General features: G+C 41.1%; 1 protein-coding gene across 1 annotated transcript in view; it reads right to left on the bottom strand.

Moving 5' to 3' along the window:
- Positions 1-13,626, bottom strand: part of SUSD5 (sushi domain containing 5) — a 73,895-nt gene extending 60,269 nt beyond the window's left edge. Inside the window, exons 1-2 of the mRNA XM_045007118.1 lie at positions 13,405-13,626; positions 1,009-1,186 (exon numbers count right to left, since the gene is read on the bottom strand). Coding sequence (XP_044863053.1) covers positions 1,009-1,186; positions 13,405-13,504 — 278 coding nt within the window. The 5' untranslated portion in view covers positions 13,505-13,626. The remainder of the gene's footprint in view (positions 1-1,008; positions 1,187-13,404) is intronic.
- Between the last annotated feature and the right edge of the window lie 551 nt (positions 13,627-14,177).

The raw sequence follows: 14,177 nt of genomic DNA, 5'->3' as shown, positions 1-14,177 counted from the left end.
GGCCCAATAATTTGGCACCCTTGCCCCAACAATTTTGCAATCTAGATAAATTACACCTATACATTTTAGTCCACTGACCAAAAATTGTGTAGTTCTTCCCAGTGCCCACAAGAAGGCCATCAATTATCAGTTATCTAAACCATTAAGGTGTGCTCCTGCCTAAACTGAGTCACCGTGTGATCATATAGCTGAAGCAATGTCCTTTTTCATCCAATCCCCTCCTGTTTGTTATCTGCACTCATCACGTCAGATCTAAGTACAAGTTCCCTATGACAGAAACATGTCTTTCAATTTGTTTTTGTGAAGAACCTAGCACTCCTTTGGGCACTATAAAAATTAATAATAACTAATACATTTATGCTGCATGGCCCCATTGACTTCAATGGGCTCTGGATCAGACCCTGTGTTTATTTATTTTGTCCACAGAGTGCCCAACCCTGCACTATTGAAGTCAATGAGAGTTTTGCCATTGACTTCAGTGGCCATAGGATTGGGCCTGTAAGGTGTAAAGCTCATATCCTCTAAAGTATTTAGGTGCCTAACTTAACACTCAGAATGGGAGTTAAATTTGAGGATCTGGGCCTACATTCCTTTAGGGCTTGGTACACTGTTGGTATTCAACAAATAATAGTGAATGACAACAGCCAAGATTTGACACCTAGCTACTCAATATTTTCTGGATTTAAACAAGATATTGAGTGGGCCAGAGGTAATTTGGTTGAAACAACATATTTCTAAGATTAAAAGGAAGACAAATATATTTTAGAACTGTGTATTAGGTGATCTATGTACACTCACATCTCTGCAGCATCAGCTGTACATGACTGATTTTGTGAAAGGTAACAGCGTAGTTAGCTTATCTGAATGAAACACTTGAGACTTGGTTACATAAGGATTTCTTTGTGGCCAGTATTCCTCAGTAATAATATTAGCCAAAGGGGGAAAGCTTGTTTGAGAGCAATCATTCATGCTGGTTAGGGTGGATTTTGCTGTTTCCATTCTCCTTACCCAATGGTACCGTCGGCCAGCCAACCTCTGGTGCACATGGCAAAAGAACAGTCCACTACCGCCTGTCTCAATTCCTCTGCGGTGGCTAAGCGAGCGCCCAGGTCAGTACACAATTTCTGAGCTGCGGTTAGGTCCAGATCCTGAGAGATGTTTCTGGATTCAACTGTGAACAACTTCCCTGCAGCACCAAAGACAGACACATACAACAAGAAAATGTGTCACGTCACAGTGTTGTATTAAATAAATACACAAATATATTGTGGATTGTGACAAACCTATCAACTGAAAAATTAAACTTATTTTCTTTTATGATCTCAGTTTAATTTTAACTGAGCTCCTTGATCTTGGGAGCTAGTAACTTAAGCCTAGATCTTCAAAGATATTTAAGTGCCTAATTTCTATTGAAATCAATGGGAATTGGGCATCCAAACACCTTTAAGGTTCTGGTCCTTGCTTCTGGCCTATACCACTAGTAAATTACTACTCCTGTATACAAGTCTGTGCATGCACACACACACACACGTTTAGCTATGTGGTTTAGCTCCTTTGGTCAGTAATTAGAGAAGTGGGGCTAAGTTTCCATATATTTCTGAGCCGGGTGAGTGCCTCCCCTTACTCCTACATGCCTGGATCCAAAGTCTGTATAGCTCTTGGAGCGTAAATAGGGGTTCTTACTCCCTCATATGGGTGTATAGTCAGAGTCAGAATCTATCCCATAGGAACTGGTAATGCATGTCTTACACTTAATTTATAAAATCAATCAAATTTATAAAATAACAAATACCAGTTAAAAAGCTATCAATGTAACTTGCTCTTCCATATCAGCAACAAAGTAATTCCCAGTCTCTACTAGACAAGGCAATGCAAGGCTTCATATAATTTGCAATAACCTGGACCTAAATTCTGCTGCAAATCACCATGGTTTTCATATCATACTGGAGCTGCAGACTGGAAAAGATGCAGCACTTTCAAGTAAATTTTTTAAAAGTGGAAGGCTTTTATTTAATGAAATATGAAAGTGACTAATAGAATCAGCAGAGTATTCCTTATAATTTGATTTTGTTTTAAACTCAGTTTATTTTACCCTGACTTTAAATTTTCAATGCACTGCATATTTTTGTTCTTACAACGCATTCCTGCATTGTGGACTTTATCAGGGTAGAAGCTGGAGGTTTTAGCAGTTGGGCAGAAGGCAGGTAAGGTTTTGCATCATGCCTAGGACATCACTGATTTGTAGAATAAGCATATTTGCTAGATGATTCAGCAAAAAATGATAAGTAGCAAAATAATTAACAATGTTGACATTTACATTTTCATAATTAGGTTTTGAAGTTAACACCCCATTGAGTTAACGCAAGTCTCAGAGCATTTGTGTTTGGATGTCTGCAGACCCAGGAAGACAGCAGTACATCAGATTACAACAGTTTATGTCAGGAAGGACTTCTTGTTTTCATAAGTAACATTTTATTTAAATAAAATCTTAGATTCTGCAACACAATTCGACAGCAATTGGGGCATTAATAGCAAATTCCCTCATCCCAGATTACATGGGCCCTGACTAAACTAGCTCAGGAACCCTTCAGGCAATCCATCCTACATTGTATGTCAGGCCCATCACCTTCCTCAAGCACTTCTGGTTTTAGCAAACAGATAACCCCCACCTTGGATCTAACTAAACTTTGGCTCTAGCAGACTGCTGGAGGGAATAACTTCCAGAGATGTGGCCCTATGACTGACAACATCCTGCCATCAGCAGCAAAGATTTTAACCCCAGTAATTGACAATGAGATCAATCAAGAGGATCACAATTCCTGCAATGAGTTATGTTTCAGGTAACACACAGACCCCAATCAAAGATTAGGTCTCTGATGTGGTAGGCACTGTATATACACCTTGAATTCCCATCAGAAATGAGCTGGAGCCAGTGCAGAGCAGAGAAGGCAGCAAGCCTCTACATTTTCTACTACTGATACTTCTAAATACTTTTCAAAGGCAACAAATAGAGTGCATGGCAGTAATGTAATGTAATGTAATGTGATGATCAGAAATATGCAGATGACTGTGTCAAGGTCTTCATCAGAGGAGATGTTGGCAGACCTGGGACCAACTATAGCCTGAAAAAAAGGTGCCACAACTGCCACCTAAAAATCTAGGCATGATAATGTATTCAGTGAGACCCCCAAAGGGAAGAAGAGCATGTTTTCACCACCACCATTTGGGATCTCTCCAACAGGGAATTTGTCTACATTACTAGGCCATCACACAGGTCAGCACAGTTGAAGGTCTCTGTTCAGGACTGAGGTGCACCAGCAAAGTTGTCTGGGGCAACCATATGCAGCATCTGACTTGAGCAGTAAATGTTAGTCCTTCACCTTAATAAGCACTACTTTCATCCACAAACATTTTAATTACACGAATGTAAGATTAAACTAAGTTGGTAAGTGATCAAGCTCCATCAAAATATAATCTGAGGCAGTGCAGTTCATTAATTTTTTTACCAGCAGTACATATCAATTGCAGCTTTGCAGGATTGCACCAAAGCTTGAGCTTGTTTCCTTTTCCAGCCAACCAAGACTGAGAGCTAAGGGACAACTTTCCTTATAGTGTTCAAGTAATTATGGCAAATCAAGCACTGCTCTTCAATGAGGTTTTATTGAAAATTCAGAAGATTCTGACAACCTATTTAGTTTTTGTTTGTTTGTTTGTTTGTTTTTAAATATAGTACAGTCCTACCTGTCTGAAAGGTTTTGTGGATGTCCAAAATATTTGGCTAAATAGATTTTAGGGGAACATGAGACTGATCCATTGTGCTGGGGAAAGTTATTAGGAAGTTTTGGTTAGATGGGGTACAAATAAACAAGACTGACCTGGATACCAGATTGACCTATATACTTTTTCTAAAGTTTTCAAGAACATTATGGCTATCTGCCTAGTTTGTAACATGTGTTCTCAGTTTTATTTGTTTTCTCATTTAAAATAAAATAAAACAAATAAGCTTTAATCCTCTGGTATCTGACTTGCAAGACAGTTGGCATTTCCAATGTGTCTACATCATTCTCAGTAGTGTCACATTAGAGCAGTGTTTTGGGGAATGAAAGGAAAAATATACTAGTACACCTACTTGGTAAGTTCCCTTATATAAATCAAAACTACAATATTGATTTTGAATTCCACATCTTATAATGGTGTTACAGAAGTTTTTGGGGCTATTAACGTATAATTTTATTTACAAGTGGGCATTCTTGGGAGCCTCATCATTTGATAACTGAAATGAGTAATCAGAATTGTAAAATTAGCTTTTGGTCAAATTCAGCCCTCTTGTACAAAGCTGAAGCTCTTAAATCAGTGGATGTTTTGTGCACATACCCCAAGACAGAATTTGGCCTGGAAACATTTCTAATGGAGGGCTTGCAAAATACATATGAATAGAATTTCAAGTACATCTTCGCCTATTGAAATTGCAAGTTCTTTGAGGCATGGCCTGCCTTTTTGTTATGTGTTTATACAGCACCTAGCACCATGGGGCTCTGACCACTGGGCACTAGAGTAATAATAACACATAATTAATAAAAATTTTATTTTCAGGTTGCTGGCTGAAAAGGCTTATCTACACTGGGGATTTTTACACCAGTGTAGTAACTGCTTATGAGCCCTTCACTTTTATCAGGGGCAAATTCATAAGCACACAAAATGTAAATGAGGAAAATATTAATGATCTGGGGGCACGTATACTGACATTAGGGCTGAGAGCTTAACATATTGTGATAGAAGTACTAGATAGATGGAGTTAATCCTTTTGAATTGATAACCTCAGGAGGTTCCCAGGTTCAGTCTGCTTTAGATAGCCTCCTGGAGATACAACACAAAATGCATAGCCCATGGGCTGGGGAGGCAAAGGTGGCTTTATGCCATGGCCCTGGCATCAGTTAGCCAGCCACCGGGCGTTCTGTGGACTCAGAGCAGCCCAGAACTCCTCTTAACGCTCTGGTGCTATTCCCCCCCTCTCTCTTACCCCTAACATGCTTCCTCACACCTGATCTCTGTCCCACCATGCTCCCACACCAGGGCTGGCCAGGCGGACTAGTGTGGAGACATAATCCCTCCCTAAATTTTGCATGCTTATTTTTAGCCTGTTCAAACTAGTCATGCCTCTTTGGCCTAGAAATTGATCTGGAATTCTTGTGAGACTTTCTCAAGAGATTTCATGCACTTCTTGGTTCTGGCAAGTTCAGAAATACTGTGAGATTAGTCTTTCTTGCAGTATTTTGGTATTTCTTCTTCAGGTTCCAGCTGAAACCAGGAAGAGTAGAGACATAAACCAACCTTTTTCTAACCTCAGAAAGCTCATTTCAAGTTTTGGGAAAAAAATTGGGTCTCTTCTTCCAATCACTAATCAATAGTAATGGGCTCAATGCTCTAGTACTCAGGCAAGATTACTTCTTGAAGCCAATAGGAGTCTAGCCTTAGTAAACAGTGCAAGACATTAATATTTAATGACATTCCATTTACAGGCAATGTTTTTCTATAGTAAGAGCAGCCAGTTAGATATAGTTGGGAGCATTTTATAAGAAGTGTTATGTCCAGGACCTTTAGAATTTCACAGCTATCCTGATAGCAGGTATTGTTGGATTCTGTGATGTATGTCTCTCTTTGTGTATGTAAAACATAACAAATTCCACTGTAGATGATGTTGATTTCTGCTGCAGATTTTTTGTTTTCTCTGTCCTAATGCATAAGACAACACAGTTCACAAAAACACTTGTGTATGTATCAAAATTATTAAGTGTTTTAAATGGCCTTTGTTTTTGACAATTGTACTGTAGTGTTCTTGATGCTTGTGTAAGCAGGGGAATGGTCCCGCTATTGCGGGGAACTTTCCTGGCTTCTGCGCTACCCTGGTGAAGTGGGCTAGCGAAAGGATCTGAGTCCTCACTCCCACTTCCTTTACCCAGAGGCCTCCCTGCCCTTGAGGACTCCCCTTCCACTCTCCTGTCTGGCAGAGTTCTCGTAGCCCCAACAAGGCTGGGCCCAGGATTCCTGGGGGGGCTTGACCCCCAACCCTGCTGTTGTCCCCTAGGACAGGGGCTAGGGTGTCCCCACTCCAGGGTACCCTCTCTGCACTGGGCACCTCCCTGACCCACTGATTATTCCATACAATTTAAAGCAAATACAAATTGTTTACTTAACAATTAATTTAAAGAAAAGAATAAGAAAAAATGGGAAAAGTTAAAGGAAAACACATCACCCTGCTCTGTGGCAGGGAACATTACAAACAATGTCTCTGGACATCAAGACACTTTGCAGCCTGTTCCTTGTAGGTCCCAGGCCTCCTTCGCAGGCCCTGGCTGTGCTGCAGGTATGCTGCGGGTTAGACACTTGCAATGGTGGTGGCCACACACCTCCGGACTTTGGGTGGTAGGACCCTTCTTCCCAGTGCCAGCCCCCCATCAGGTTAAGATCCCCATCCCAGCCTGGCCTGCCAGGACGCTTGGCTGGGGGTGTCTTTCTGTGCTGGGCCCTTTGCCCAAGTCCCCCCTTGGCTGGCCCTAATTGCTCACCATACCTGGCTCTATGGCTGCAGCTCTGCTCCCAGCACAGGAGCTACTCTCCCTGGGCTGCGTCTCTGGCTCTGTGGCTGCAGCTCTGGCCCCTCTGGATCTGGCACAGCTCTGCTCTTCAGCTCAGCTTGGGCCCCTGCTCTCTCCTTAGCTCGGCCCCACTCTGTCTGACCCAGGCAATTCCAGCTCACACGGAAGACGGGACCCACCCTGGCCTTCTGTCTCCGTGATTAGCCTGCCCACCCTGTCAATCAGGCTGACCTAGAGCATTGGCCTCTCACCATTGTTCCTGGGGACTGTCAGTCTCAGGGTCCTGGTTTTCCATCGACCCCTCCCCTTTTAGTGCTGGGAGCTAGCAAACCAAAACACCCCTACTGAATGTCAGTAAGGGGGCAACAGTCCCCTTACACTTGATTAATTTGCTGCAGTTTGCATCTTATAAAGCAAAGGTCAGTGAGTGGTTTTCACAATCACTGCATTGCTTTTTTAGCCTCTAAATGTACTGATATTATTACACTATTCTGTTTTTAGCTTTTGATCTGTTGGAAAAAGAAAAGCTTTGCCAGAAGCTGGGACTGGATGACAGGGGATGGAGGATCGCTCAAAATTGCCCTGTTCATTCCCTCTGAAGCATTTGGCACTGGCCACTATCAGAAAACAGGATACTGGGCTAGATGGACCATTGTTCTGATCTAGTATGGCCATTCTTATGTATGTTCTTATGAAAGTTATTATTTATTATTTGATTAGCATGAACAATATATTTAACACCCTGTAACACGCAAAAGTAAAGATAGTTTCTGCCCCAAATAGTTTACAGTAAAAAAAATACATTCTGATATATAGAAGTCAAGATGCCTTAGAGTATCCAGAGATATATCGATTTTAAGGCCAGAAGAGACCATTATGATCATCTAATCTGTCCTCCTGTGTAGGGCATGGCTGCACTTGCACATGTAGAGCGCTTCGTAGAGCAGAGTAGAAAAAGCGCTGTAGTCTGTCCACACTGACAGCTGACAGTGCACTGGCGTGGCCACGTTATCAGCTCTTACAACGGCCACAGAGAGCAGTACATTGTGGTAGCTATCCCAGCAGAGTGTAACAGGGAGTGTGTTGTGTGTATGTGTGGGGAGAAAGAGTGGGTTTTGGGGGGGCTGAGAGCATGTCAGCATGCTGTCTTGTAAGTTCAGACAGCAGCAGACCTCTTCCTTCCCGCCCCCGCCTCTCTCTCTCACACACAGCATTCCACAGTAGTGGTTGCTTTGTCTCGGGGCAGATAAGCGGCCGGCTGTCAAACGGAGCTTTCAAAGGGCATATCCAAAACAATGACAAGAGTGGCCACTTGACTTAAGGGGATTATGGGACCTTTCCGGAGGCTGATCAGAGCTCAGTAATGCAACACCTCGTTCACACTGACGCTGGGGCGCTCCCCCAGTGGGGGCACATCAAACATTATTCTACTCGCTGAGGTGGATTACCAGGAGTGCCCTAGCCGCGGAGTCAGAGCGCTCTACGTGCCTTGCCAGTGTGGACGGGGAGTGAGCTAGTGCGCCCGGGGCTCCTTTAATGCGCTGTAACTCACAAGTGTAGCCAAGCCCTTAGATTTCACATTGTGACTCCTGTCTCCAGACCAGTAATTTGTGGCTGAACTAGAATATGTCAGCTAGAAAGACATCCAGTCTTGTTTCAAAGACTCCAAGAAATGGAGAATTTATACCTTATTACTTAGTAATATGTTTCAATGGTCCTTACATGCACTGTACCTTATTTCCATTTGAAATTTGCTGACTTTAACTTCTAGCCACTGAACCTTTTTATGCCTTTGTCTGATAGATTAAAGAGCTCTCTACTTCCAGACATCTTCTCCCTCTGCCAGTGATTATAGACGTAATCAAATTTCCCTTACCTTCTCTTTGGTGAGCTAAATAGATTGAGCTCCTTTGGGTATGACTTAAGGCCAGAACAGACTTTACATTCCTAACATTTCTAAGATAAAAAGCAAACCAAAAATAAAACAACAACAACAATAAAAAATCCTGTTTCTTTGACCAACACTTTTCAGGCTTTCTTTATGCATTAGAGAAAAGCAAAGCAAGAAAAGCCATAAACTTAGCGTTCCAAAAATCGTTTGCAGCTCATTTTTATAGGGGGGTCCCAACCATGGAGCAGTTCCATTGAACAATAATACAGCCCCTTTCCTGCTTAATCTCCAAAAACCAGTAGGCCAATGGTATGGATTCCTCCAATCCCACCCCCAGTCTGTGCACATCCAACACAGACCTACTGACTCCCCCAAAATGCCCACCTAGTCTGCTGACCCCAGGACCTGATGCCCGCAGGTTGGTCCCCTGAAGTTATATAATCTGATGAGTCACATCAAACCAGAGGTGGTGACCATTTGGAAATGAGGAGAGGTACATTTTGTGGGGGTCATTATTCCATTTTGTAGTGAGAAAGCAATTTTATTGCTGTTTCTATGGCTATAGAGTGCAATGGCCTTGGCTGTAATAGCAAGGGTGGAGCGTTCAATTACAGACAGCAAGATTTTTGCAATTATCAGCTGTGCTTGTTCATGAATGGAGAGTTTATTCCTGTAAGGATCTAAAAGGAATGATTGCTTCTTATTTAATTGAAACTGCTTTAAATATTGCGTAATCGGAGAAACAGCAAAGTGGGAGACAAACTCTGCACTTCTTACTCAGGTAAATTCGGTTTTACCTTCTGTTTTACCATAGTAAGGGCTGGATTTTTACTTATTTATTGATGCAGCTGACAAATTTATTTTCCACGCTGTATAAATGGAAACCTGAATTGCTTGCACCTGCTGCTCATGCACAAATTCCTGGAGATAATAAAACAAAAATAGAATCATAGAGTTTGAGACCAGAAGAGACCACCAAATCATCTAGAATAGGATAAAGGAAAATTCCCATTCATTCTCTTGGGTTTGATTTACACCCCTAACATAAAGAATCAGTATAATATATATATTTTTTATTTTACACTTTTTTTAAATTATTTTCCCTTCCATCTAAATAGATAAAAGCAACAGGAACCAAGTGCTCAGGAGGGAACTGGGAGCTGCCTTTGTCACAGCTTTCTTAATCCATTTTCAGTACAGGAAGTTGCTTCTTTTCCCTTATTCTTTTAAATGTATCAGTTTTCCATCTGTCCATTAGTTCCTCTGACTTTTTTGTTTACTGATAGTTCCATAAGAAGAAACCTCACATTTGAAATAGTGGGGGTGTAGCCTGCACTCTGTGTGTGTGTGTGTGTGTGTGAGAACATTAATGGCAGTTTTGTAAGCAGATATTGAGACGAGAATACTCTCGATTGTATTTGAGAAATGAACCAAAACCCCAGATTTGAGTCCCACAACAGCCTAATTTTAGAAACATTAGATATGGTTTGAGGTCAGAATTTTGTAGCTCAGGCCAGTGTCTAATTGTGTCTAACTTTATGGATTCAGAATTCCTGGAATTTCTTCCACTTGCAATCTATGTACTGACCCAATTAGTAGAGCAGGCAAAATGTTTTGCATGTAACACAAAACCTAAAAAATAAAATTACTTCTTGCTGGAGCAATTTTGCAAGCTTTTGCCAAAAGTAAACTACTGGTGTTCACTTCAATATTATATTAATTGTACTGATTAATTACTGTCACACTGTTACATTTTGTTCATCTGACCAAATGTTCTATAGAAAACTACTGTTGGTATATATGGACCTTTTGGCAGCTGTGAAAAAGGTAAAACAGAGAGTAAAGGTTTAAATTCTTTTACAGGGCCTGATTCATTTAACCCAGTGTAAATGCAAACTCCAGTTACTCCACATTTACACTGGTATAGCTGAGGCCAGTCATGACCATAATGAAATAGCTAAAATCTCCATCTTTACAAGGACGAGGGTTAGAGTTTATTTTGATGTGCAGGTAGTTGTACTAAATTAAGCTATCCATGTAAATCCTTGTGACTATACATTCCCTCCACGTACAAATCTGGAATCTACCTGTGATTGTCATGGATGAACAGCCTTAGGGCTTAGTTCTCTACTTACCCTTGTTTTATTCTATAGTAACTCCACTGACTCTAATGGAGTTAAAATACTCCTGATTTACACCAGTGTAAATTAAAGGAGAAACAGGATTTTAGGGAAGCTTCTCTCTGACTGACCTCAGTCCAGGTGCCATTAGCAGACACATTTAGGCTATGTCTACAGTACGCAGCTTTTAGCAACAGGGCTGTGTCACTACAGCCGTGTCGCTAAAAGGCACACAGTGTAGCAGCTGTTTGTCGCTCTTCTGCCAACAAAGAGCTGTTCACACTGGGTGCTTGTCATCGGCAAAACTTTTTGTCTTTCTGGGGGTGGGGAGGCGGGGGGTTTAACACCTCCGAAAGACAAAAGTTTTGTTGTTCAGTTGCCAGTGTAGACATAGCCTTAACTTATAAAAATCACACAGCAATTCTAAACTGTATTTTATTTTAGCTTCTACCTACATCTTCATGGATTCTAGCTACAACACGTCCATGTGTGTTGTGGCAAACTATTAGTCAAAAGAGATCAAATAATCCTTGAGGCTTTACACCTCCACCAGGTTTGTATGATCTCTAGTTATATTGTCTACACTATGTCATTATTTGCATGTCAGAGAATAAAGTCAGAGTCTCCCTTAGGGAAATATATTGTAACCAGTTTCTGAGGTTTGCCTATATAGAGGCCAGGCTTGGTTTCATGAGGTTTTTACAGGTATACTCTAAATCCCCTCAGGAGTTTGCAAAACATTGTTATTTTTTGTTAAAAGTAACAAATATATATATATTATCCAGATCGTTCCTTGTCATTTCACCACTCACATCTCCAGACCTTACAGAGCAGAAATTGTCTGTAAAATTAAATTTTCATCTATAATTTTCACAAATGAGAAGATGGTTTCCTGTTCAGGCCAGTTCAGAATCTATTATGAAAGGAAATATTGTTCCTGGTTTATACTCTCAGATCTGTTTAAACCTGGCAATTCTACATAGTGACATAACTTCATATAAAGTGATTTCTCAGCATTACAGGAGTTGGCTTAAATCACGATATAAAGAAAACACATTGAATAGCTTGGTAATAATGAACCAACAAGTTTTCCAGAATGTCGTTTAGAAGAAGTTAAATAAAAATGGAGACTATTTATCATTTTATAATAATGCTTTGCACTTTTATATTGTACTTTACATCTTCTTTCCTGTAATTCTTAATTATTTTACCATATCTATGTATATTTCATGTGTAAGATGAATGTGACAAACTACTGAATGCCCATTAAAATATGTTATGAACTCCCTTAAGTAAGCCTTTAAAAATGGTCACTGAAATACTGTTCAACAACATTTTTTCCTCTCTGTGTAAAAGCTCCAAAGCTTGTTTCTCTCTCTCTCTCACCAGCAAAAGTTGGTCCAATACAAGATATTATCTCACCCACCTTTTCTCTTGGCTATCTCAGAGGAGGTCAGTTTAGGATGGAACCAGAAGCCAGTCATTCCAGACACGCAGTAAGGTCTCTGGGATAGCTACCACTGGTACTTAAGGAAAAGCTTTCGTAACCAAGCAAAATAATTATTCCTTTCTCTGTGTCCCTGTTTCCAAATATAGTGAAGTATTTTTTTCTCCCCACAAAGCAGTTTTGCTATATGAGGATCCTTCACTAAAACTGGAATTGCAGTTTTGCAAGTTGCAGTGCTTCAAAGGATGTGACCTTTCCTTCTTCTTCATTCTTAACTTAATTTCATTGTCACCAAATTCATGACAGCGAATTCTGCTGCATAAACCTTTATTATACACAGCATGCAATAAACATACACATGCAAGGAAAGTTTGTCTCCGTTTTCTCTTCCGTCTCTTATTTCAATTATTAAATGAAAATCGAAGACAAAAAACAGATGAAATATTCTCGGAGCAAAATGAAAACATTTTTGTTATTCAATAATGTTTGTCTTACCATCCTCTGTAATCACATAGCAAACATCAATGGAATGAGGTTAGTGTACTTAAAAAACTGAAATCAGGCATAACTCTGTCTACCCGGATTGTGAGCATGAAGAAACAAGCGTGGCCATTCAGCACTACTCTCTCCCAGGAAAACAGACTTGTTTTTTTAAATAAATCATGTTCTTGTTAAGGCAGTTTGATCACCATTAATTAAGGTGAAATCGTTAAAACTGTACAGGCTTCTAGGAAGGAAAAGCATACAGTTCATTCAGATTATTGTCAGAGAGCAAAAAGGATCATTTCATGGTAGCTAGTAGCTGGTGCTTTCTGCCGAATTCATGTTCCATTGGAATTACTTCGCAGTGAAATGAAGAAATTTACGCTCATGCAGTAACGTTGGCAAATGTCTTGAGCGTGTGTAGTACCGGCGAGAAGATGTTACAGGGAAAAGTCTTTGACTTTTGTCTTCCTGTTTTTCAGGTACCTGATGCTTAAAAACCAGAGGGACCTGTACTGAGGAAATGTCAGGTTCGGTATTTGGGGAGACATTACTGATTGTGGGAGAAGCTCTCTAAAATTTAACTAATTCTTCTTCTTATCCTGCCTTTTTATTATTATTTCCCCGGACAAGTTCCCAGTCACATATTTTTGTTCTAATAACATAATCTCAACCTTATGAGATCTTAATTCTTTTCTCTGTTTAACCCCAGGATATTTATAGAGTTTGAAAAAACTCCGAATCAGGCGTTCCTTAACCCGGAATGGGGCGTATATTTAAGTTTATTTAAAAAAAATTTTTTTGCAATAACAACATACAAATCTGATTCCACTAATACTAACTCAGCCCGAACTGCATTGAACTCACCATCAGCCTCAACAGAGACGATCTGGAGAAGAAAACAGACAGATCCTATGTACTGGACAAAGGTGAGTGTGAATCTCTTAGAGCCTGGAGCCATTGCCATGCTATTAAGTCGTCAGCCGCAGGAGGTTGGCTATAAAGGGGTTTTATTTCCTCTGAGCCTCAGGCGCAGGATCGCTGGTGGTGATGATTTCAACGAGCACTTTCCCTCGGCAGGATCTTGCGTCTTGGGCTTGCACTAACGGAGGGAGGGATGGAAAAAGAAAGAGAGAAAGAAAAGAGGAATCCTTCGCTTGGCTGCTACAGTGAGAGAATAGAGGGAGAGGAAAATGTCCAGCCAGCTGGGTTTGGGGAGCGGTTTTATCTGGCCCAATTCTGCAGGGCAGTGCACATGGAGAACCGGTGTTAAAAGTCACATTGCGCTGTCAGTAAATATCTAATGGGTCAGAATGAAAGAAATGTAAAAGCCCAGAGGGAGATTGAAAGGGGGAAGCTGCAAGCATCAAGCAGGCGAAACCCCTGCCTGAAAAGGGGGAGTTAGATAGCGGGTGGTGCTGCGAGTGGTGAGTTCACGGAGGGGGCTGTCATCTCTGGAGATTTGGGTTCAAATGTATGGAGATTGTGTGGTCTGCACCACATACTCATCACCACGTTGTTTGGCAGTCTCAGCTCAGGCGAGGTCCGGATCCGGGATAGCAAGGGGTGCTGTCGTCAGGGCTGAGTGCATGGGCTGAGCGGTGTGGATTCCCAGGGCTGGACTAGCAGGAGGGATGCTG

This window comes from Mauremys mutica, chromosome 2 (assembly GCF_020497125.1).
Source record: "Mauremys mutica isolate MM-2020 ecotype Southern chromosome 2, ASM2049712v1, whole genome shotgun sequence".
Lineage (NCBI taxonomy): Eukaryota > Metazoa > Chordata > Testudines > Geoemydidae > Mauremys > Mauremys mutica.
The sequence above is the reverse complement of the archived record's forward strand: the minus strand, read 5'-3'. Positions and strand labels throughout refer to the sequence as shown.